General features: G+C 45.5%; 1 protein-coding gene and 1 long non-coding RNA gene across 2 annotated transcripts; one reads left to right on the top strand and one right to left on the bottom strand.

Moving 5' to 3' along the window:
* Window positions 1–104: 104 nt before the first annotated feature.
* Window positions 105–10,527, top strand: MAPRE1 (microtubule associated protein RP/EB family member 1). The gene is made up of 7 exons (XM_064673792.1): window positions 105–225; window positions 904–1,027; window positions 3,638–3,783; window positions 5,370–5,574; window positions 5,940–6,049; window positions 6,738–6,890; window positions 7,270–10,527. The coding sequence occupies exons 2-7, from the start codon at window positions 907–909 to the stop codon at window positions 7,324–7,326; spliced, it is 792 nt and encodes a 263-aa protein (XP_064529862.1). The 5' UTR covers window positions 105–225; window positions 904–906; the 3' UTR covers window positions 7,327–10,527.
* Window positions 10,528–20,267: 9,740 nt separating this feature from the next.
* Window positions 20,268–21,201, bottom strand: LOC135423833 (uncharacterized). The gene is made up of 3 exons (XR_010434976.1): window positions 21,026–21,201; window positions 20,665–20,828; window positions 20,268–20,550 (listed from the first exon to the last, which is right to left on the bottom strand). It is a non-coding gene; the product is annotated as an uncharacterized LOC135423833 (long non-coding RNA).
* Window positions 21,202–21,889: the final 688 nt, after the last annotated feature.

The raw sequence follows: 21,889 nt of genomic DNA, 5'->3' as shown, positions 1-21,889 counted from the left end.
ATGGGCGTGGCCTACATCCGTAGCAACGCTGCTGTTGGCCCCGCCCCTTAGCAACCGGCCCCGCCCTCCCTCCCCTTCTCGCCGGCCCGTCCCGGCGCGCGGCGCTCCCCGCGCGGGGCCGTGACGCGCGCGTGACGCAGGCGCGCAGCGAGCGCGTGACGCGGTCCCGGTCAGGGCGGGCGGGGCCGGTTTGAACGCGGGGCCGACGGGGCGAGCGCGGCGCAGGTACCGGGGCCGGGCCCGGGGCCGCCGCGCGGGAGGGGGGGACCCCGCGCTCCGGGGGACACGGGGGGCACGGGGGGCGGCCCGGCGGGGCGCCGCCGCTGTGAGGGGACCGGCGCGAGGCCTGCAGGGCCGGGCCGCGCCCCTCCGCGGGCGGGGGTGCGGTGGCGGAGCGGAGCGCTCGGCGGGGGGCGGCGAGGATGGGTTGGGGGCTGTGTATGGGGGGTACGAGCGGGCCGTGCCCCGCCCCGCGGCGCGGGCGGCCCTGCCCGGCGGCAGCTGCGGCGGCGGCTCCGCTTTGTGCCGGCGGGGCTGGGCGGGGAGCGGCCGCTCGGGGCTGATCCCGCGGGAGATACCGTGAGCCGGGCAGGAAGTGTTCCGGCCGTTCCCGGTGGCGCTGGGGAAGAGAGGGGATGAGTGACTTGCCGCGGCCGTGATTCCTTTTCAGCGGTTCCCACGTGAGCGCCTCGGTGCGAATTTTTCCTGGGAAATCGCGGAGCCGAGCCCCGGGCGGCCGTGGGGAGGGAGGGTCCGCCCAGCTGTTGGCAGCGGGCAGCTCCGTCGCGATGCGCTCGCTGGCGTGTCGGGAAGGCTCGAAAGGAAGCGGCTCCACCTCCACACAGCCCCTGAGCGCGGGGGACCGGCGTCTGCGGCACTCACACCTCCGGTTGTGTCTTTCAGAAAATGGCAGTGAATGTGTATTCTACTTCAGTGACCAGCGATAACTTGAGCCGACATGACATGCTGGCGTGGATCAATGAGTCTCTGCAGCTGACGCTGACCAAGATCGAACAGCTGTGCTCAGGTGAGGAGTCGGTGTCCCAAATAGAGTCCCGAATGGGATGTGCACCCTGGTTCTGCAGAGGTGCAGCTGTGCAGTGTGAGCCCTCTGTGCTGCCCTGCTGTCCTGCTCCTGGCTTAGTTCCTGGTGTGAACAGATGCGTGGTCAGCGTTATGAGCCAGTTATGGTTGGAGTGTTATTGAAGTGGTTGTTAATGGCAGTGTAATGAAAAGGCATGTTCTCTTGACTCACTACAGCATAGGTGCCATAAGGAATGGGCAATAATGTGAAAAAAAGACTGAGGAAGAGGGTGCTTTCCCATGAGGAATTAAGCATTGAGTCTCAATGGGTAGAGTAAGTCTTAACACGTGTAACTAGCAAAGACAACTGTGAATTATAGAAGAGCACTGGAGTGTGAGGAAGGCAAACTGGTGACTCGTGGGGTCACCTGCAGGACTTTTACAACTCCTTCTGGTCCCAGGGCATGTCAGTCTGTGTCAGCCCAGCTTAGCTGGGCCTGAGCTGACTTCAGCACAGCTGAATCTCATGTACAGTTATAGACAGAAAAGGGGAAGTTGTTGTGGTATAGTAATGGAGTCAAATGTTGTAATAGGGAGGGAAGTGTGGAAGGAGGAGGCTTGTAGGAATGAATAAAAGATAATAGTTTGTAGAGCTGAAAAAAACCCAAGGCTAGAAATGCAGCCTGAGTATGAGATGATTTGGGTGACTGCAACAGGCACTCAGTGAAAAGTGGAAGTGTAGCTCATATAGTGTCTTTGACTTAAGGTGTTACTCATGGGATGAGAGATGTGGAATAAAAGGGGAACAAATTTAAAATAAGTTTGGGACTGTCGATACAGCCTGGAAAAAAACAACCCCAAAGATTACAGAGTAGCAGGGGACTCAAGACAGACATCTGAACAGGTATTTGTGGTGCCTTTTGTCTAATGTGATGATGGAGAAAAAACTGTGAGGGTGAAGGAACTAAAGATCTACACCCACAGAAGGAAGGGAAGTGATAAGCACTGTCTGCTTTCGGATGGGCAGGTTAAAAGCCTGTCGTGTGCAGGGTTGATTTGCACAGCAGAGAGGTTGTGCACTGGTGTGAGTGTTCAATGCTGTGAGAGCCCTGTGTTGAAGTGAGGGTGATTAGTGCTGGGTCTGCAGAATTTCAGCTCACCTGGTTTGAGAGAAAGACTGAGAGCTGTTGAGGTACACGCTGACTAACGTCCCTTTCCTGTGTCTGCAGAAATGCCTTGTGCCTTGGCAGGTATGAAGTGGCTTTTGCTGTCCTAGTCCTGTGGAAGCAGGAGTTCCCAAGCTTGCTTTGCTGCCTTTGGCAAGGGCAGTAGTAACAGCAACAGTTTGAGGTTGCATAAATGCACAAAAGATGACCTTTGACTTACGCTGTGATCCCTCTTTTGATCATGCTTATCTCTCAGACTGCCAGTAGTGAGCAAACCCCTGGTTTCTGGCAAGTCCTCTGTGTTTGAGTTGGGATTGGAGTTCTGCAGCAAGTGAACTGAGAGACAGTGGAGAGCAAACAGCAAGAGTTGTTTTTTTTTGGTGTGGGTTTTTTTTTTTTCTTTTTTAATTTGCATCAGTGGATGATGTCAGTCTTCTGGTAGCAGGTGAAAGTGGGAGCCCCTACAAAATATCTTGATGGAAAGTGAACTATTATAGAATGTGGTTGAGATGAATAGAGTAGTTTGGGGCAATGCTGTTATATATTACTTCTTGGTTTTCAGATAGCTCCCAAAAGCTTGTTGTGTAGCTGTTTGATGGTTTAGGTTAGGGTTCCCATTACTCCTTAATTAATTCATGCTGGTGGGGGAATAATGCTCCAGATGTTGTGCTGGTGTTTTCAGTGGCACATGCTTGTGTATCATCACTTCAGAGTGATGATCTAGTTTAATTTTTTTTTTTTTTTTTTTTACTGTGTGTGTATATTCTACAAAACCTGATTTTTGGAGGTGATTATCTGCTCTTTGTGGCTGAACTGAATCCCTCTCTTGCTCTTATTACAGCAAGAGCTGAATTAGAGGACATGAAGGATTTAAAATTAATAGAAACACTATCTTATTTCAGTTCTTTGATTAAGGCCTGTTTTAAATATAATCCAGCTTAATTGGCCTTTTATCTTGGAGGGCACCTTGAATTGTGTATAGCTTCTATTTCTAGGAAGTAAATTTGGATAATGGTGAAATGCGATTTTTAGAATAATGCTTTTTCTGATTTAGTGCTATTAGTGTTGTTAAGAGGAGATTACATGCCTGTTGGACACATGTAACATCTCAGATCTGTACTGATATCCACGAAGAAAGGCAAGTCAAATTACTCATTGGATTTTTCTTTTTACCTTTGAACTGTGGAGGCAGGATTGCTCTTATTCATAAGAGTTCAGGTAATGAGCCCAAAAGTTTGGTTCTGCAGCTCCCATAAGCTTATCTGCAGCCATGCTGCACAAAAAAGGAGACTGAAGGTTCCTGTCTTCTTGCCTTTGTTGCCTTTAAGGGCTTGTGTAGCTGAGGAGTCAGGTCAGTTTGCTGATCTAACTGGAAAGTAATTTGTGAAGGTTAGTGAGCTGAGCTGACTTAATTCATCCCAGGATTTGTGTTCTTTTCCTTTTGGCAGGTGCTGCATACTGTCAGTTCATGGACATGCTCTTCCCAGGTTCTGTAGCACTCAAGAAAGTGAAGTTTCAAGCAAAATTGGAACATGAGTACATTCAAAACTTCAAGGTTCTACAAGCAGGTTTTAAACGAATGGGTGTTGACAAAGTAAGCTGGGCTGTAACTGATTTCTCTGTGCTCTTAATGTTGGTGTAGATGGGATGTACTTTCAGATTTAGAGTTGACTAAATCTGGGAACAGAATTTGCTTTTGGTTTGTAAATCTCAAAACTTTTGGTTTTGGTTTGCATTGGGGTCCTCAATTCATTTAGGACATGATCTGCTTTACTGCAGCCAAGAGCAGGTTTCTTGTTCTTAACGAGGAGGTGAATGTTTCCATTTTAATTCTGTGCAACTTATGTTGACTAATATTGAAATTTCTATTGGATAAGGTTTGCCCGAACTTCCTTTTTTGGACCATGTTTATATGAGGTGTGCTCCCATAACCTACTGCTGTGATAGTCCTAAGGATTTCAAGTTCTTCTTTACCAGTATATAGAACTATATAATTGTTAAGGTTGGAAAAGCCCTCTAAGACCATTGATTCTAACTGTGCCCCCTGCACTGCCAAGGCCACCACTAAACCATGTCCCCAAGGGCCACATCTACACAGCTTTTAAATACCTACAGGTATTAAACCCTGTGATTTTTAGTGAGTGAAAATGAGATCTGTGAAAAAGCTTGTTCAGATCAAATGACAGTTCTGCTTATGGAAGGGGGATTTATCCAGGTGATAGTGACAGACAGTGTGTTTGGTAGGATGTAGAACATCCTGTGTTAAAGCTTTTTCCTTCTTTAAGAAGACAGCTTGTTGTGTGCTGGCAGCAGCTCCAACACAGAGTCAGTCTCTGCTTGGGGACAGTGACTTGTGCAGTCTGTCCACACCTGGACAACCAGTGTGGTTTCCAAATGCTGAATGGTCATTTGGAAAGTGGTCATTATGAAAAAACTCTTCCCTGTGAGGATACTGAGGCACTGGGACAGGTGTCCCAGAGAAACTGTGGCTGCCTCATCCCTGGAAGTGTTTAAGGTCAGGTTGGATGGAGCTCTGAGCAAGCTGGGCTAGTGGAAGGTGTCCCTATCCATGGCAGGGGGTTGGAATGAATGAGCTTTAAGGTCCCTTCCAAACCAAACCATTCTGTGATTCCATGAATCTGTGGTCATGTAACAGTCGTGGCTCCTGGTCCCTGCCAGGCCGTGGACCTCAGCTCGTGACCTACAGACAAGACTTCACCATTTGCTGCATCTTTTTAATAATCTTCAGTTACACACCCCATTCCAGAGAAGCTGGAATCTGCTATAAAGGTGATGTTTTGCTCTTGTAGCAGTTCTGTGTGTTGGCAGGCTGTGCATTTGGTCAGCAGTTCATATTCATCAGACCCAGCACTGCCTGAACCAGCTTCACGTGGACAGGAAGATTTGTGTGTGAGCTTGATGTAGCAGAAACCTTGCTGCAGAATTTTTTAAAATTATTTGGACTCTCACAGTGAGCCTGATTTATTTTTCATTCCAATTATTAGCAAAAATCCTACTATTTGACATAGTTGTGGTCAAGGAGGATTTTCTCTAGACTGGACAAGAATTAGATTTGTATGTCTTCTGAGTGCATTAATTTTAAAACTTTATATAAAAATACAGAGGTTCTTTACCCTTAATATGAGTCTAATTTTTTTTTTCCTTTTTCCCCTGCTTCAGATAATTCCTGTGGACAAACTAGTGAAAGGAAAATTTCAGGACAACTTTGAATTTGTTCAGTGGTTCAAAAAATTTTTTGATGCAAACTATGATGGGAAGGAGTATGATCCTGTTGCTGCTCGACAAGGCCAAGACACAATAGCACCAAATCTTGTTGCTCCAGTCATGAACAAACCCAGAAAATCTCTTGGAACTGGCAGTGCAGGTAGAGAAACTAGTTAAAAGATTATCTAGATCATCAAAAACTCTGGGGAAATGAAGACTGGGTTGCTATTTAAAATTAGTGTATGGGCTTATAGTATTTTGCATCTTGTTTCAGAGATGTTAGGCTCAAACACTGAGGCTGCTGTAGTACCCAGGTGTCGAGGCTACAGAAAGAACAGTCTTCTCTAAAAGAGAAAATAGCAAGGATTGGTGCCAAGCCATGCCAAAAAAAAAAGCACATGTCACATGGAGTCAAGGAAGGAACATATCTTCAAACTCTTGCATGCCTAAGCATGTTTGGAGGGGGGATAGTACCTTTATAGGAGGGAGAATTAATTAGAGTTAATTGGTGAATTAATCTTGCAGCCCCGCAGAGGCCCATCGTTGCACAGAGGACCCCAGCAGCTCCCAAGGCTGGGTCTGGGATGGTCAAAAAGGGTGGAGGAGACGATGAATCAGCCGGACTGATCGAGCAGGTGGGTCCAGCACAGCCCTGGGAGTGACCTCTGCTTGGCAGAGTTGTGTGCAGGTTTGTTCCTCCAACAGCATGAAGTGTCTGGGTTGGGCAAATGGAAGAAAACTGTCTGAATGTAGTCAGCTCATTTAAACTCACGTAGTTGGAAGCCTTTGTTAAAATGTCTTGCTCTCCTGATGGGAGTGAAACCCCTCCTGCACAGGAGTGCCCAGACATTTAACCCCAGTGTGTGCCGTGTCACACATAGCATGGTTGGTAAGTATTTCCACAGCTGTGTTGCAGCTCTCCCAGCATTCCAACGGAGCTATGAGCAGCTGCTCCTTCACTGAAATCCTGAGTGTAACACAACTGAAACTGCTGTCAGCGGGAGAGTTGTCGTGAAAGAATGTGTGAGCAAGGAGAACTGCAGGCAGGCAGTGCTTTACCTATTTCATGGAATCAGCCTTTAGAATTTCCAAGTGGTTTTGCATGTGTTGAACTGGATGTTTGTTGTGGCAATATTATAATATTACAATTTGAGAAATAGCCCTTTTCCTCCTCTCACAGTCCCCCTCCCCCCCATATCTTGGTTACTGCTGAAGTGCTTTGCATATCAACACCCTTCTGAGAACTTTGGGGACCCGCCTTTTGCATAGATCCTACTGAATTCTGTCTCTGGTGGATAAATTATTATTGATGCCCCTTGGCAGATCAATGTATTGAAACTTACTGTTGAAGATCTGGAGAAGGAGAGAGACTTCTACTTTGGCAAATTGAGGAACATTGAATTGATCTGCCAGGAGAATGAAGGGGAGAATGATCCAGTGTTGCAGAGGATTGTGGAAATTCTTTATGCCACAGATGTAAGTAATCTGTTATAAATTGGGTTGCACAGTTCCTCCCTGCCCTTGTAATTGGAAGCTGGTTTGCTTTCCAGGGCTCCTTCTAGTTCTATTTTTTTTTTTTTTGTCCCATGAGGTTTATGGCCTAGCTTTTTCCTGTAATAAAGGAGCAGATAGCATAATTATAGTCAGGCAGCAAACAAGGTTGGCCTTTCATGAGAAGTGTGTAACAAATAGATCAAAGATGAGGAAAATACTTCTGGTAATGCATCTTGACACTGTAAATAGTGACTTAAGGGTACCTATCTGAAGTAAAAGGGGGGGAAAAAGGCACACAGAGTAGCTAGGAACTGGTTTGACATCAGATTTTCATTAAAGCACTTGTTTTCTTCCCCTTCAGGAAGGCTTTGTGATACCTGACGAAGGAGCACCGCAGGAGGAACAAGAAGAGTATTAACAGACCACATACTGTACCAGCAGAGCAAAAACATCAGAATTCTTTGCCCCAGATCATGTGCTTAACTGTAAAATACTCCACTTTATTCTTAGAGGACTCACTGGTTTCTTTTCATAAGCAAAAAGTACCTCTTCTTAAAGTGCACTTTGCAGAAGTTTCACTTTTACAGTGGGTTTGAGTTAGGAGCTCTTTCTCACGCTGTAGCAGAGCAGTATTCACATCGAGGTGGTATATTTAGGGAGCAAGAGGCTGAATATTTGGAACTCGTTGCAGAATGGTTTGCTGGTAAAACACTGGTTTGTGGGAAGACTCTTTTTGTATCTAAGGTGGCGTGTAGTAGAGAAATTAAAGACTCTGACTCACAGAAAGATTGAGTTAATGTGAAATTGCAGCACAGAAATTATAATAAATGCCTTAAGAGTATTTAAAATATGCTTCCATATGCCAAATTGAAGTAATGTGATGGGAGATTTTATGTGCTTCATATTGGGGTAGACGTTTGTTTAACTCCATTCACTGCTGTCCGAGAGGCCTTGCGTGGCAATCTCACTGTGTCAGCAAGTGCTCAAAAGGGGCTATTAAAACAAAACTCCATTCCTATGTAAAGCTGCTTACTAAGTGATTAGTTCTCGATGAAATGGGCCTTAACGTTGCCTGTCACAAGATTAGAGGGAGTATGAACAGCTGAGACACATAAATTACCTTGAAGAGTGCTGAAGCCTTTCTCTGTGGCATTGTGGCTTTGCCAAAACGTACTGTGTTTTCTGTAAGAAAAACAAAAGCAAAGGGCATCCAGTCTCACTGCCTAAAATGTCCGTCAGAAATAATTTTTTTTCCTGGCTCTTGTTTTTATTTGTTCTGTTTATTTTCATTTCTTTTGGAGTCCTTTCTGGTCTCTCATTTTTCCCTTTCCCATCCCAAGGAATGCTGATCACACCCAATGGTTGTAACAGGACTTGCACTGTGCAACTGGCTTTGAATGAAAGTGAAATGAGCATATGAGGATGATATTTTTCTGTTTTCTTTCTTTTTCCCTTCAAACCAGGGCATATTAATAATACTTGCCAGTTCAGTAGTCTTCTGGGGTAAAAACTAAAAGATGCTGGCTAACAGAGCTAATGTTATTGCAGAAAATACAGTACTGAGACTAACTTAAATATTAATATTTAAAGTACTTTCCTTAACTGTCCTTTTTTGCTATCATGCCCCTCATTACTGTTGTGTTTGGCAAGATCCTGCAAGACTTCTGACCCCCCTTCACTACTGAGATTGATCAGTCCTGTTGTGCTTGTATTCATTTGTTTCTGGTGGTAGCTTGTCCTAAAATGTGTGTAGGAGAGCATTTTATGGTAATTGTGTAGTGCATGAATCTTTGTGAAGTTCAGAGAAAAACCCAAATTCAGTGAATGCCAAAAATGCAAGTATCTAGCCATTGTTTAAAATTGCAGTGGTGCTATTTCTCTTGTGGCCTTTTAGACTTTTGTTGCCCTAAAACTCCATTTTACTGAGAAACCATATTTGACTTGGATTTTTCTTGACAGGGTTTTTCTATTTTAAGCAGTTTCTAAATAAAGTTCTGTATTTCAAGAGTGTCATGTCTGCTGGAGTCTCTCGTGCTTTCAGATACCATTAGGCAGAGCTGGAGCTCGTGGTAGTTTTGTGGTGAAGCTTGCAGGACCTGGAATTTCAGCTTCCATTCTCCAGCCCCAGGCATTGCTAACCTCAGTGACAGTGATCTTGGAACTTTCTTTGGAGTGTGCTGGGGGAAATGGTTGCTTGAGTTCTTTTCTTTTTTTTTTTTCCCCCCCTCTCTTTATTTTTCCCTCCCACAAGTGGATGGGATGTGAGTGTGGTGTTGACTTCCTCCTCCTCATGGTGTTGGAATGGGGCTGTGTAACAGGAATGCTGCCACATACGTGTGTTTAACGTGTTTTAAAACTGCTAAAACACTGGTTTATTAATTATAAACAAATGAGATGTTAATTGTTTCTGTCAACAGGCTCTGTGAGCAGACTGACTGTAAACTGAGTTGATTTGTTTGATTTGAAGTGCGTTTCATAGATGAGCTTCAATTCTCCTGTCACAGCTGTGTGCACAGACCAGTATCTGCAGAGAAGTGCTCATGGGGTTTATCTGACCTTGGAATGGGAAGTGATCCCTGCAGGGCTGCTCCCGTGCTGGGGAGCACCCTCCCTGCCCCTGAGGGCTCTGTGGGTGCCTTACTCTGGAGAACAGGCACTGCTGGCACTGCCTGCTGGTGTGGCACAGCTGGGGCTGGACTGCACAAGCACAGACATAGAACTGGGGTTTGATGCACATAAAATCTTCTTTACCATTACTTCCTTGCTTTGAAGTCGGAAGCATATTTTTTTCGACTCTAAATACTCCATTATTCCAGCAACTCAAAGCAAAAGATGGCAGCAGGATGTGGCTGAAGGTGAAGATGACTTTCGAGAGGCCAGAAGTTGTGCACTGGGACCTGGTTGCTTCAAATCTCTTTCTTAACAGGATTGTGTGCGTGGAACTGGGAAGCACCCAGGTCATCAAATGGGTTGATTTTGGACAAAGCAAGTAAACAGCCTTTTCTGCTAGGAGAATGCTGAGTCAGAATTCCTGCTGGTGTGCCTTGGGAGGCTGATGGATGTGTGGACATATTGGACGTGCATTATAAAGCTGAATTGCAGTGGCAATCTGGTCAGTCACACACTGCTCAGATTTCCAGTTGCTTCCATCACTTCTTTGCTACCAAGATGAGTTATAAATAGAATGGGGACAAACTCATAGAGTCAACTTATGGCTCTGTTACAGATATCTTGGCATAATCTGTTTTTTAATGTCCTTTTTTGGGAAGCAAATTACAATAAGCCCAACTCAAACCCATAGATTTAACGTAGCTACTCTGTTACCCTGGTACAGTATATGCTGTTAATTTTAAATGCTCACCTGCTGGAATGATTCCAATAGCATCCAACCTTTCCTAGTATCTTAGTTTATCAGTTATTTGAAAAACAAACAGGATGGAAGAAGCAAAAGCGCACATCTCCTTTCTGTACCAACATGTCTTACTTGCAGGTGGACTCGTGGATGTTTGTTTGTTTGGTTTTTTAACTTTTATTATTCGTTTTTTAAAAAAATTCCTGGTTTGCAATGACAATTCTTACTGTAACTGGTAAAAGCCTTCAAATAAAGGCCAGAAACTTCCTTGCTGTCGTATCACATCGCTGTTTAGTGTGACTGCTTGAGCACTCAGTCATCTCGTGGTCCAGTGGAATGTTCTTCCACGGGAACATGCTCAGAAGTGGGAATCGGGAGCATCCTGCCAAGGATAAGGCTGCTCACAAGGGAAAGGTATTTTTTGCAAGTTGGTGTGTGAACTCAGAGGGCTGTACTGTAGATTCCAGGCCAGTCTGGTGGTGCACAGCCCCATGCCTCTATTCCTGTACTGGTGCAAGGAAAAGAGGATAATAATGTGGGCTGTTACCCCAGGGCTGGGACCATCCCAGGTTGCTGGCAGAGAGAGGAAATTTGTGTCTGGGCTCCTGTGCTGTGTCAGCACAGCTGAGGAATTACTGATCTTTAAATGCAGAGAGCAAGGAGAGACAGAACCATTTCAGATTCACAACTCTGGTTAGTTGGAATGTGAGATGGCAGCGGATGGGGGTGGGTGCAGCCCTGGCACTGGTGATGCTCGGAACACAGGGAGCAAAATCCGAGGTGTTTTTGTGTAAAGGAAAAGAGGAAGGAAGGAGACCTGAATGAACTGGTGAGATCTCCTGGGAAGAGGTGGTGTGTTCCTCACAGAAATCCTGTTTGGAGAGTTACTGGGCGTGGAGTCAGCAGAAGGAGGAGTGTCAAACGTGTGACCAGAGAATGTGGAAGGTGAGTGTGGGAGTAGAAATTAGAGAAGGTCGCAGTGATAAAGGATAAATGCATAAAACCAAAATCATGGCGTGGAATCGGACAGGGAAAACTGGGAAGGTGCCTGATGTGGGAGAACACCCCTAAGGAAGGGAAGGAAAAGTGCACTGCTCTGTGGCTAAAGAGGAGTGATGGGTGCACAAGTATTTGGCAGGACTGTGTGACCAGGTAGCTGTGCTGCAGGAAAGGAGCTGGGTTTGATACAGGGTAAAGAAAGGGAAAACAAATGGGGTTTCTCTGTTGAGTAACACCTGTTAAGCTGAAGAATCAAGCTCTCTGGAAGAAAATGCTCTTTTTGAGGTTGCTCAGATTTAAACCATCATTAAGACAGTCTTTATCTTCCAAGAAAGTATTACTTTTCTTTTTGATAAGGAACAAAGTTAAACTAAACTTCTGAAACTTTCTAAGACCAAAAAGGCAGTTTCCAGAAGGCAGCCCCAGCTCTGGGCAAAGGTCACTCTCTGTAAAAATTGCCCTTTTCTCTTTTTCAACACAGCTGGCTGGCTTTGTGAACTGTGACCTTTAAATAATATATTTACCATTGATATATATTTTTATATGTATAAATATTTATTTAAGCGATGTAGAAATATTTCTACGATGTGACAACATACAATAATATTAAATATATATAACTAAGTTATAGACATTTATATTATTTGTATATAAATGTATACATATATGTCTAAAAATGCTTTTGTCTGACCTGTCAGAACTGTAGGATACATGAGCTGGTGTAATTTTTGTTTTAAAGTCCAACGGATGTTTTGCGGACATTTTTCTCTGAAAAATATTTCATAAAATGGTTGCCTGTCAATCTTCTCATAGAGCTCTGGCTCTGATTTTGTCCCCAGGGGATGCATAAGGATGAATGGACATTCAGGAGTCATTAAATCTGAGGGGACAGCACAGATCTAAACTGCAACATGTCCAGAGCTTTGCAGGTTGATATTTATGGAGTGATGAACAGATGAGGTTAAAATGAGGGATGTTGGAAGTGAGTCCATTTTCGAGACCTGAATACAAACCTGTGTTTAATCTTGGCTTTTCTCTCAAGGAAGGGCTTTCTGGGAGAGTGAGGAGGGAAATGACCAGAGAGGTTTGTGATAGTGGCTGTCAGGGTGGCGGTGAAGCCCCACAGCAGCCCCACACAGGGGGTGGAAGGTGGGGCTGTCACCCCGTGAGCTGCAGATGCACAGGGAGGTGGGAACAGATGGAATGTGCTGCTCCAAGGGTGAGTTGCACCACAGCAAGTGACAACCACCTTACTCTGACACAGTGCTGAAAGGTGGGACATGAGGAACTGGTGGTGATTGGGTTCTTTCTGTTCCAGGTAAGGCTGATCTCTGTAAAACTGTGCTTGCACTGGCACGAGCTGGTAAGGGGGTTACCAGGGGTGGTAAAACTTTGCAAACAGAGGCTATATCTTACAGAGAGAGTGTCAGAAATAGTGACCTGTAAAAATCACAGAATTGTTCAGGTCGGAAACGTCTTCTAAGATCGAGTCCAATCCCAGCACTGCCAAGGCCACCACTAAACCATGTCCCCAAGGGCCACGTGTCTTTTTAAATCCCCCCAGGCATGGTGACTCCACCACTGTCCTGGGTAGTCTGTGCCAGGGCTTGACCACCCTTTCAGGGAAGAAATTTTCCCTACTGTCCACCCTAAACTCCCCTGGCACAACTTGAGGCTTTTTCCAGCGCGTTTACTGTACTGCAGCTGTTCCTCCCTCGATATGATTCTTGTGCCACAAAAGCTCCACGTGGTCCATTTGGGAATCAGAGTGCTTTTCAGCATAGGAAATTGTCAGACAAATGTCAAAGATGGCCTTTCACAGATACCTCCCGTGCCCAACAAGTGGAAGATACTATTTGTGATCACTTAAGGTAAACAACAAACTGGCTGGGAAACATCTCTGGAAATACTTGATGAAATGAATTCCATCACCTCCTAGTTTATGATATGCTTCTTATGAAAAATGTTCCTTTGCTTCCTCCTTCAAACATTCAATATTTAAAGGCAATAACATTCATGCTGGAGGTTTCCAGTAGTAAGGCAAGATAACAGCTGCAACCTGTGATTCCCTTTTGATCAATTTAGGAAAGTTTTGAATGGGGAGTGATAATCACAAAGCAATTTTAACACTTCAGAGTTAAGTAGTGGTTTGTTCTGTGTGCAAAATCATTGCAGATATATGTGCAAATTGGAAAGCAGCATGTCCAAATTTAAAAATAACTGTATGCCATACCTGTCCAGGTGTGTAATGGCCATGAACTGCACCATTCAGCCTTCCAATAAATGTGTTTGCTGGTTTGGAAACCCTGGAAGTGTGCTGCAGGGCTCTTTTGGGCTTCACCTTTGATACATCTATTACAGCCTGCCATATTTATGATCTCTTTTCTCAGTTATGAATTACCTGGTTGAGTCTAGGCCTGAATTTGCAATGCTTGTTTTCACAGGTTTGAGTGAGTTCTGCAGGCAATGAAAGAAATTATAGATAATATTAACAATAGAGATATCAATGACACACATTCTGAAGGCTGACATTGACTGTGATGCTTCACAGCCTGGGTAATGACACTGTCCTCTGGGATGAAAGATGAGGGCGAAGGAGTAGCAGTTGCAAAAGTAATTTCCTGATTTATTAAAAAAAAAAAAAAGTAAGAAAGAAAGGGAACACCATTTGTTACTGGTGGTAGGCAGTGTTTATTTTCACAGCCGTCTTCCATAGTTCCTCTCTGTCAGCTCCACAGAACCTCAGTAATTAATTCTGCTCCCTTTGATACAGTGCACATGACTGTCTGTCCTGCAGGAAGGGTCTGGACTATGTGTGACCCAAATTCAGTGATCCCATGCTGGAAAGCTTTCCAGAATGCCCCCAAAAAGTAATCTGACTGTAGGGTATTTCTGAGGCCCAATCCTGTGTTCAGAGCTGCTTCCAATTTACTGTTTCTCCTGTGCTGCCCTGAAAAGTGTCTGCTCCTTAAGCATTCATTTTTCCATCAAACAGAAAGCATGAGCATCCTCCCTGATGGAACTGGCTTAATAAACCAGTCCCTCATTTAAGAATGTCTACTATAAAGTAATAGGTTTGGTGATAAATGGCTCCTTTAAATGTGTTCTCTTATGGGTTTAATCAGTCTGGTTTGGCTATTGTATGTAAAACCATGAAAGCAGTAGATTGTGCCTGTTACAAAGGCGACCAGGATATAAGTTATGACAGCTATTCTCCTCCATGGGTTCTGGATTTACAGAGGTAAAATGGCCTATTCAGGAAGATTAAAAGAACTGAGCTTAAATCCAACCTGGAGAGAGACTGAATCGAGGCTGGAGGAGGAGACTAAAGTTGTAAGAGGCTATTGCAAAAAGAAGTCTGACCACACCCATGGTGGTGAAAATTCATGGAATTAAATTCCATATTAGACAAATTTTTTTTCCTTTCTAACACTAATGGCAGAGCAGGAGTAGAGGATGAATGTCTGATGGAAGTGCAAAAGTTTGACGGACATTTAGGAGAAGGATAAAGATCTCAACTCCACTGTAGGCTAACATGGTTTATGGAGTTTTTCTGTTTGTCTATAAAGGTTATTGTGGCTGAAAAACGTTTGACTTGCAGCTCTTTTGGGATGGAGCTCATCCAAGGGCAGAGGCACGAGGAAGCCCGTTTGTCACTTCGGGTGACAGTGAAGTCTAGAGAGGCAGATGGTGGCAGCCTTTGCCTGAATTCTGAAAACAACCTGTTTCTTCTCTGCAGCTTGGAGAGATTAATCAAGGACTGCACTGACAGTCGTGGGCCTGAGCAATGTCAGCTTGCTGGATGGATTTATTGCCCAGAGAAGCTGTGGATGCCCCATCCCTGGAAGTGTCCAAGGCCAGGTTGGATGGGGTTTGGAGCAACCTGGTCTAGTGGAAGGTGTCCCTGCCCATGGCAGGGGGGGTTGGAATGAGATGAGCTTTGAGGTCCTTTCCAACTGAAAGCCTTCTGTGATTCTGTGATATTTACAAAATTGCTGCCTGTTCTGGGTCTGTGCACAGTGTCTTTTTCTTGGAAGTCACAGGAATTTTGCCTTTGTTAGTTGTTTTGTGATTTGGGGATGTTACCAGCACCTCTAATACCATGTGTACCTGTTGAATGGCTGTGGGTGCCTGAGGTTAAAGGCGTGTGAAGCCACAGTGCCAGCAGTGTGTCATTAGTCCTGTGTCACGGGATCTCTCGGTGCAGACCTGGCACCAAATTCCTTGATATCGGTGACAGCAAATGTGTGGGGATCCCTTCCCTCGCTGAAGGGACAGCTGTGACACGGCCTTGGGTTACGGGCAGGACGCTGCTCCACAGGGGTAAATGCCTCCTTCACACCAGTACTTTGGGTCAGCCTCCCTTCTGTGAGAGGGGTCCCTGAGGGGGGTAAACCAGTGCCCTGAGCTCTGGTTGCATTCCCTGGTGTAAAGCGATGCTCGCAGCTCCTTGGAACTCTGCTCCCAGCACTCTCTGACAATTCTGCTCCCTGCTGTGGGGGGAACTTTTGCTTCCAATTCATGGGACTGAGCTTTGCACTGAGTGTGGCTGCTGTGTGCAACGTGGTCACAATGGCAAGTTCCAGGTAATTGCTAATTTCTTACTCCTGGATTTTTTCAGGTCCCCATTCGTTTTTCATTCATCCTTGGCAAGGCCTCGTCATGCTTTATTTAATTTTTTTACTACTCACTGCTAAATGGTATGTGGAAACAATTAAACATCACTTCTGCCATTTTAGATATATTTTTCAACCATTTGTACATCTCTTCCAGGTCTCCCAGCAATGCATTTGTCTCCTGCCAGGAGACAATCTCTCCGAGATTCTCTCCAAGAATTCTGGACTTGGAAGACCTCAGATCCTTTCTGTGCAAGACAGTGTAGCAAACTATTGTTGTGGCTGTGTCTCAAGTGGGCAGTGAATCTGGCCTATAAAATTGTCCTTGGATATTTTTATTGCTCATAAGCTACTGGCATAATATAAATACTGATAACAGTGGATCAGTGGCACTTCTCTCCTTGCCTTGTACCTTCCCATATTAAAATGGGAATTGTACTTTGCTACTGATGCTCCCATGCCTTCTGAGTCCCTGGGGAATGGTAGCTGCACCCCCAGGCCAGCTCTTTGGAGAGCAGGGACTTGGTTGTGATCACTCTCTAGCTCTGGGCTCTGCTTAGTCCTGCCCTGGGAGGCTCTGCATCCTCACACAGCCTTTGCTCCCTGGGTTGTCGTGCAGAATCCTGGGGGGATGTTGCTGCGCTTGTTGCAGTTCAGATGCTCTCGTGGCCTTTCCTCAGTGCCAGTGATGCACCCTCAGTGCTCAGTCTGCCCTGAGCCACAGTTATGCACAGAAATGCTCCATCTCCTCTATCCTCATTTGGCTTTTTATCGTTGTTTTCCTTTCTCCACCGTCTGTGTCCAGTCCCTTCCACTCCCTCCTGTTTTCTGCTTCCCCTCAGACTCACACTGTGCTGTCTGTGTTCCACTGGACTCTCCTGAAGAAGCAGAAGCAGTGGACTAGATTGAATGGACCCTCTTCCCCTCTCCTTTCCCTAAAGCAAGGCATTTGCAGTAACACTCATGGAGCCTCAAACCACAATGCCATTAAGTGAGATCCTTCCTCTTTTGCAGGTACTCCTTGGGAACTGGTGCCACCAGATAAAGTTCATTCCTGAGCTTGAGCTTGTTGCCTCCTGCTCAGCCACTGATAAAAGCCAGGGCACTTCCCTCACTCCCATCAAAATCACACAGGGCAGGCTCTGGTAGGACAGGTCCCTGCTTCAGCCCTGGGATTTCTTCATTGCACAATGGTAACAGGCTGTGCTGCTGGGATTTTAATATTATCTTCCTTCCAAGTAAGACTTACTCGTACCACCCTTCCAGGTGCTGGGAAATTTGGGGGGTGGTGGTGGTGTTAGAGCTTGTGGTTTGTTTTTTTCACTTGGCTTGGAGGGTGGGTTGGGGCAGAGAGGCTGAGGCTGAGCTGCCACTGGCCCCAGGCTCGCAGTGGATTTGAGTGGAGCTGAGGAAGCCTGTCAGTGAGGGTGAGTGTGGGCAGGTGTGGGTGTCTGCAGGGAGATGGGGTGAGGTTCTGGCTCTCCAGTCAGAGAGAAGGGGGGTTGTGCTGAAGAGGTACATATGGACTCTGCCTTCCTAAATGAGTGGAGCAGGATGGAGCCCAGGGGAAGGGCTGTTTCAGCAGGGATGTATGAGGTCACCTTGCTCACCTGCACACATTGGTCTTCCTGGTCAGTCCCTTTCCTCAGTTTTCCAATTTACCTTCCAGTTATATTTCTCTGCTTTTTCTTACAAATATTACTCTACTTTCCCACCATTTAAATTTCCCTTTTCCTTTTTGTCCCACCTCTTTCTTTTCAGAGTTCACACTCCTTGATTGTCTCTATTTGCATCTCATTCCTGTTTCTCACTTTTTGCCTCTCTGGCTCTGCATTTTCCCATCCCCCTTCTCTGCTTTCCTGGTGCCTTTAGCCTGGCAGCCATCCACCAGCTCCCAAGTGCTGATGGGGTCCAGCAGAGAGCCCCGTGGTCACTGTTCAGCAGGCTGGAGATTGCCCGAACAGGGTTCTGTGTCTGGGCTGCTATAAAGTTGAGGGACATATGACCTCTTTTTTTTTTTTTTTTTTTTTTTTTTTTTTTTTTGGCTACAGCTGGATTGTTTGTGCTGTTTTTCTCAGCCTCAGCAGTCACTCTTTCCTCCCTGTTTTTCCTCTTTGGGCTGTGCTCTGCTGTTCAGCAATGCAGGCTCAACAACCTCTGCCTGGGAATTGGGGGTCTCTGCAACAGGGGGTTCAAACAATTTGGCAATAACAAAAGATGTGAATATTAAATTATTGCTTCAAAGAGTCCAAAATCCCTATTGCTGACACCTGGGCTCCTAAATGGCTGGGTTTGATGTTGGTGTTTAGGGTAACACTGAGTCTTCTGTGGCTGTCACAATTTATCAATCTGTAAATTTTGTCTTATCTTACTAAAAAAAAAAAAATTCCTTCTCGGGCATCTTCTCTGGCATCTCTAGATGAAATCAAGGGAAACAGTGTGGGCATGTGGAGACTGCTCTGCATGTGGGCTCGTTGCCTTTCTCCTAGAGAAAGTAATTTTGCTGTGCTGCCAAACTTGTGGGTTTTAAACCCACAGCTGCTGGTGGTCCCTCGGTGTGCAGGACTGAGCTCGAGGCTGGTGTAACACTCTGCCACTGCCTAAAACTGAATCAATTTAGTGTTTTTTCTGCTTGTGGCTGTAGCAGAAGAGGATTTCCACCAGGTGGTAATGTTGGGCTTTGCTTTGTGCTGTGACCAGCCCGGGGTTTGTGTACGGCTTTCAGGGAAGGATTTATAGGGTGGGATTAACCTGGGTCATCTCTGCGGAATTTTGGGGGTTTGTTTTGTTATTTGCACAGAAGCTTTGCATATGAGGGAATTTCAGCCCATGAGAGGCTTGCAAATTCTTGACTACTTACAAATATTTGGAATTTGGTTGTTTGAACTGTTTCTTTGGGGGCCTGTTGCTGCTGTTAATCCACATGCCTGGATCCTTTCAAACCACTTGGCTTGTGTTAATTTTCCCAGGAACTGAGCAAACCTGGGATGGTGCTGCAGGGTCTGAGCTGCTCCTCAGCCATCCCTCCTGTGTGCTCCATGGCAAGGGAATGGAGGAGATCAGGCCAAAAGAGGTTTCTTTCAGAAATGCCTTTTCTGTTTGCAAAGCAATTTTCTCTAGTACAGGGAGATACTAATTTCCAGGCATTTTGGTACATGGCTAAGGTGTGAGCTTCTTGTCTGGGCCCCTTTTAAAAGCTAAATTTTGATCTCGGTGTTTAATTAGTTGGCCCTGTGCCTCCTTCTCCTCTTGTGCTCACGGCATTCAGCTAATTTTTCACCAATATTCTAGTTTTTAGCAGAAAACTGTGTTTCTTCCATCAGAGTACCAGGTGCTGCTGACCTGGAGAGCACTGCTGGGTGTCTGAGCTCTCTGCTCAGGGGGATATCCGGGAATAGTAAACCAGTGAAATCCCCCATCCCTCCTGGCAGAACAGCCCATTTTCTGCTGGTCATTCCCACTCCTTGGCAGGTCGTGGTGAGCAGCTGCTCCAGGAGGCTGGCAGGTCTCTGCAAGCACCATCACTTACACTGACAGGATGTTATTTTTCTATTAGGACTCTGATTTTAGGTTGTAAATCACTGACTTGTCAGAGACAAGTCCTGGCTGCTCTGCTGTCTGAGGGATTGTAGGAAGAGCAGTTGCACTTGACTTGTGCTTCCCAGTTCTTCCTGCTTGCGGGAGGAGCAACACTGTGTCCCTCTCCTGAGCTGCCCTTTCCACATCTTTTTCACTGCTGCCTTTTCTGTATGGATCATGAGATCATGGATCTTTGTCTTTCCTTCTTGCAGTCTTTAACAGCTTCCAAAATCCTACTGCCTCCCACTGCAAAAGGAGGTTTCCTCTTCCTCCCTTATTCCTCCAAAAGGAGTGAAGGGACCAGCTCTGTGCCAGGTTTTTCTGGTTTTCCTTCTGGGATCAGAGTGAAGGGTTTGCATAGCACTTGCATGTAGCACTGACTTTGCATGGAATGAAGGCCAGCAATGGCCTTTGCTCTTCTGAAATCTTGTTTTACCTGGATATGGATCTAATCGATAATGTCTAAATCTGTTTAGGTCAGGAATTTCTGCCTGTGACCTTTGCAGAGGTTCAAAGTTTGGATACTTTTATAAAAGCCTCTCTTCTCCTCCCTTCTTTGTCCTGCTGTTTTTAAATCCAATCTCTCCTCTTTAATATTCTCTGATTTTTCTATACCTTCCTCTTTTGTGCCTTCTTTGGTTGCCCTGGAATTTGTCTCCTCCTTGCAGTCTGTCAGACACACAGACCTGTCCCACACAGCCTTGGCTGAGGATCTGCTGCCTGGCTCACGCACCACTGTCATTGTCATGCAGAGCTGGATATTTTCTGTGCTGGTAGGCCATCAGTGATTGCTTTAGAGAAAGGCATCCTCTGTTTTGATAGTTCCCCAGAGATGAATTTATTGGCAAGACACCATAAAAGTTCTTTTTTCTCCATTCTGCAGCTGAAACTGTACATGCTCATAGTGGCTATTATTTCTGACACTTGCTGTTTTATTAGTAATATTGAGATTTGTGTCTTAATCAGCTGGTTGATGCTGGTCAGCATTCATGGCTGTACTGCTCCAGTAGGAGGGTGGAATTGTGATAGGATTGATAGAAATTCCTGCAAAGTCTGCTGTATTCAGCCTGTATTCTGTCAGGGCTTCTCTCGTAACCTTAAAAATAATTAAGCAGCCTTCATGCAATTAGAGTTTTTCTGCCTCTTGATTCCATGTCTTTTTGGCCTTGCAATGTTTGTTGCATGTTAATGCGATTTTGCTGGGCTGTACCTGATGGATCGTTTTTGTCTGCAAATAATTCCTGGCAGGAATATGTTGGTGGATCATGGTCCTGTTGTTGATGATGGTTCCACTACAGTAGGCAACTTCATGTGCCCCACCTTCCTGGTGGGAGAGGGACATGGACGAGAGGAAAAATCCTTCTCAGTGCGTGCCTGCAAGGAGATAATGATTTAGACTCTGCCTGACCAGTATTTTGGAATGTGCTCGGCTTTAACAGCTTCTCCCTCCTCTCACGGCACTGCAGATGCCCTTAAGGCATTGTTTCCTTTCTCCTTTAAAATTGTAACAGCCTTCAATCCCAACAAGCAGTATTTACGGATCTCCTAATCCAGTTATCCTGCTACTGCACCTGTCTGATGGTTATCACAGCCTGTCTCCAGCCAGAGCCAGTGATGGGCTTGCTCTTTGTCCACATTTGTGGATTTGTATAATGAATAGTTCTACAGTCATATGTTATAAAGAGTTGGTGTGCAGCTCATGGGATCTGGATGGCCCCTCTCCTCCTGGGAACAGCTCACCTGAGCCCCAGGCTCATGATCTGTCAGGGATGCCAAGGCATCCTTTGTTAGCACGGGGTGAGCTGATTTCCTATTGGAATCAGGTCTGTGGTGACATCACCCCAGTTCTGATGGCACACACTCGTCCCAGACCTGGGTGTGCACAGGTCCCTGCTCCCTCCCTCACTGGGCTGGGATGTCACCAGTTCTGGTGAAGGCTTTGGTCGATTCAGACACTCCAATTACACGTTGTCCAGCTCATCAAATTACACTTACGCTGGCTTAGGAGATTTGAAAAAAGTTAAATTTGTTTCTCATCAGTGCTAATTAACACATGGAGATGGGCTTTGCTACATTATGCTTGCTTTATCACAGTTTTGCAGTCCAGGCACTCTCTGGCCTTCCCTGGGCTGGGACCACAGTGAATATTTGTAGAGGTATTACAGTTTTGGAGAAGTGCCCACTACAAAGTAGTTGGAGAGTGATGGGAAAGCTATCCAAATAAAGGCAGTATGCATATTAATAGTGTTCCAGCAGTAAAAAACAAGCAGAATTAAATGGACCATGTTTCTAAGAAATACTCTGACTTCTAGCTGACTGAAACATGAGCTAAATCTACTCACTTGCACATCGTAACATAAACAGCTTGATGTGGAACAAATCTCCTGCCACATCAACGGAACATATTTAGATTAAAGCTCTGATCATGACTCAGT

This window comes from Pseudopipra pipra, chromosome 17 (assembly GCF_036250125.1).
Source record: "Pseudopipra pipra isolate bDixPip1 chromosome 17, bDixPip1.hap1, whole genome shotgun sequence".
Lineage (NCBI taxonomy): Eukaryota > Metazoa > Chordata > Aves > Passeriformes > Pipridae > Pseudopipra > Pseudopipra pipra.
The sequence above is the reverse complement of the archived record's forward strand: the minus strand, read 5'-3'. Positions and strand labels throughout refer to the sequence as shown.